This window comes from Cryptomeria japonica, chromosome 2, assembly GCF_030272615.1.
Source record: "Cryptomeria japonica chromosome 2, Sugi_1.0, whole genome shotgun sequence".
NCBI classification, from domain to species: Eukaryota; Viridiplantae; Streptophyta; class Pinopsida; order Cupressales; family Cupressaceae; genus Cryptomeria; species Cryptomeria japonica.
In genome coordinates, this window is record NC_081406.1 from 335,025,878 (window position 1) to 335,028,494 (window position 2,617).

Genomic DNA, 2,617 nt, shown 5'->3' on the forward strand with positions numbered 1-2,617 from the left:
GATTTTTATTTTTTATTTTTCTAAAACTCTTTAAATGTAGAGGAGGGTATTCAAAGTGTTCTTGATAAGTGCTTGTCTTCTAACTCTACATATACATTGGTGATTGTAACTTTAAATTTTCATTGCGATTTGGTTGGATTGGAGATTTGCTCTTGATCCCAAGTGCAATATGGGTTGTGCTTATCGTTAAAATACATTCACTTATTTTAATTGTTGTGACATAGACTTACTAATTCACTCTACAAAACCCCATTCCTCATCTCTCGAGAACAGTTACCACTATGTCGTCTGCGATAGCCTCTCTTGATGCCTCAGAACAACCTTCTGCAGAAACTTCGGTGAGCTTGTTTATACATATGTTTTCTCATATTCATCTTATTTACAAACATTATATCTCTATTTGTTCTTTTCTTTTGCAAAGCATTATCATCCATCAATGCAAGTGCATATACCAACATATGTCACTGTTTCAAGTGTTTTTTTACATTGGTTTATGTATTTATATATATAAATAAATTGACAGAGGTGTTCTCTGCATTGTCCTTGTACATTTGCATGACTGAATACATCAATCTATAATCTGTCCATGCACACAAAAAAATCATCTATAAAGAAAAACACACATAGATAGTAATACAAATTGGAAGCTCCAAAAAAAAAAATGCTGCCATACCCATGCCTATGGATATGAATGTACATGACCTTGTGTATCTATTTGGTTGTCTTCTATTATCCTTGTAGGAAGTGGAACCACAACTACAATTGACCCCACATGCACTCCTCTACATCAACGTTGGGGATGATGTCCCCTCTCTAGTGCTTCAGCTTTTGTCTTTTGAAAAATTGACGGCTAATGAAAATGACAGTGCCCGATATAGGGTTGTTTTGTCTAATGCCACACACATGCAATTGGCGATCCTCCCACCTAAGTACAACGATCTGCTACTTTCAGAGACATTAAAGATAGGCTCTATCCTATCGTTGACAGCTTATGCTTGTAGAAATATTTGGAACTCGAGGTAGGGCCCTCTATATGTTTTGTTGGTTTGTTCTTGGATTTTCAAATATCCCTTTGCACACTATCCAGATTATTCAACCTCTTGTTTTGTTCATTTTACAGGACTATAGTAATATTCAGCCTTGCTGTCAAATTTACAAATTCTCCATTGCTTGGAAAACCTAGATCCCTGTTTAAAGAGAAAGAACAACAAATGTTGGGTCAAGACACACGCACAACTAAACGCTCCCTCAAATTTGGAATACACCTCCCACCCATGCAACACAAATCTTCTATTAATATCAGGCCGATTAAAGCCTTGGACCCCTTTCAAAATAAATGGACGATAAAGGGGCATGTGACAAACAATAGGAAGATGCATCAGTACAGTACACCAAAGTCCGTTGGCCAAGTGTTTAGCTTTGACATGATAGATGATGAAGGTACTGAAATTAGAATAACTTGCTTTGGCGATGTAGCAGAGATGCATTATCATAGGGTTGAAGCAGGAACATATTATACTGTATCTAAAGGTTGCATTAAAGAAGCTGACACAAAATGGAATAAGCTTAACAACCATCTTGAGATAACTTTGGAAAACAATTCAATATTGAAGCGTTGTGATGCTGTTGTTGATAGTGAAGCAAATAATTCTTGATTCACACCGATCAATGAAATTACATACTGTGCCAACAACACTTTAGTTGATGTTATTGGTATTGTAGTTGCTGTTGGAGAACCCTCATTAATTCATAGAAAATATGGAAGTGAAGTAATGGAGAGAAATATAAAAATAAATGATGTCTCAACTTTTACTATCGATGTTAACTTATGGGGAGAAACATGGCAAGGGCTGGGTGAAGATTTGAAGAACATGCACACAACCTAAACAGTTGTTGTCCTTGCAGTAAAAAATGCTCGTGTTGGTTATTTCAATGGAAAGGTGATCAACACAACCACAACAATAACTCTAAATATAAACCCTTCTATCCTTGAAACAGAGACACTTATGTCAAGAGGAAAGATTCTAGATGACCTTTTACCATTGTCGTGTGTTGCTGGACAACTTAACTCACAATACAGTAGGATGACAATCACAGCTGTTTTAGAACGTACAAATGTTCTCTCTGAAATAGTTGAAACTACTATTAGGGTTGTTGTTAGAATCATTAAAATTGATTCTTTTTGCTATCCAGCCTGCCCTTTGAAAATTAATGGCAAAGAGTGTAAAAAGAAATACATCCAGCAAAATGATAATCTATGGTTTTATTCAAGATGTCAAACTCATGTGCCAGAATGCAATTACAAATACTTATTGCAAATGAAGCTCCAAGATCATACAGGCACTCTTTGGGCTACTGCCTTTGATGAGGTTGGCACAAATCTACTGCAAATATTTGCCAAGGACCTTTACATGCTGCAATACGATTTGGCTACACAAAAAACACCTCAAACCATTATCAAGGGTGTCCTTTTATCTTGCTTTGTTTTCACGCTCTCTATTACAATAGACATGTACAATTCAGAGCCCAGGCTCAAAGCAACAATTACCAAAGTTGCAAAAATTGATTTCTAGGCTGAATGTACTCTTCTGCTTGCAGAGATTGCTCGGATGAGTGT

General features: G+C 36.3%; 1 protein-coding gene across 1 annotated transcript; it reads left to right on the forward strand.

Annotated features, from left to right (window-relative positions):
- The first annotated feature begins 281 nt into the window (after nucleotides 1-281).
- On the forward strand, nucleotides 282-1,655 carry LOC131065218 (replication protein A 70 kDa DNA-binding subunit A-like). The gene is made up of 3 exons (XM_057999668.2): nucleotides 282-338; nucleotides 742-1,019; nucleotides 1,121-1,655. Exons 1-3 carry the CDS (start codon nucleotides 282-284, stop codon nucleotides 1,653-1,655), a joined length of 870 nt encoding a protein of 289 aa, XP_057855651.2.
- Nucleotides 1,656-2,617: the final 962 nt, after the last annotated feature.

What these genes read in the sequence shown, in the direction of transcription:
- LOC131065218 (XM_057999668.2), top strand. Translation starts at nt 282, where the DNA reads ATGTCGTCTGCGATAGCCTCTCTTGATGCCTCAGAACAACCTTCTGCA. An exon ending in AACCTTCTGCAGAAACTTCG is followed by an intron (nt 339 to 741) that starts GTGAGCTTGTTT and finishes TTATCCTTGTAG; the next exon opens with GAAGTGGAACCACAACTACA. An exon ending in AGAAATATTTGGAACTCGAG is followed by an intron (nt 1,020 to 1,120) that starts GTAGGGCCCTCT and finishes TTCATTTTACAG; the next exon opens with GACTATAGTAATATTCAGCC.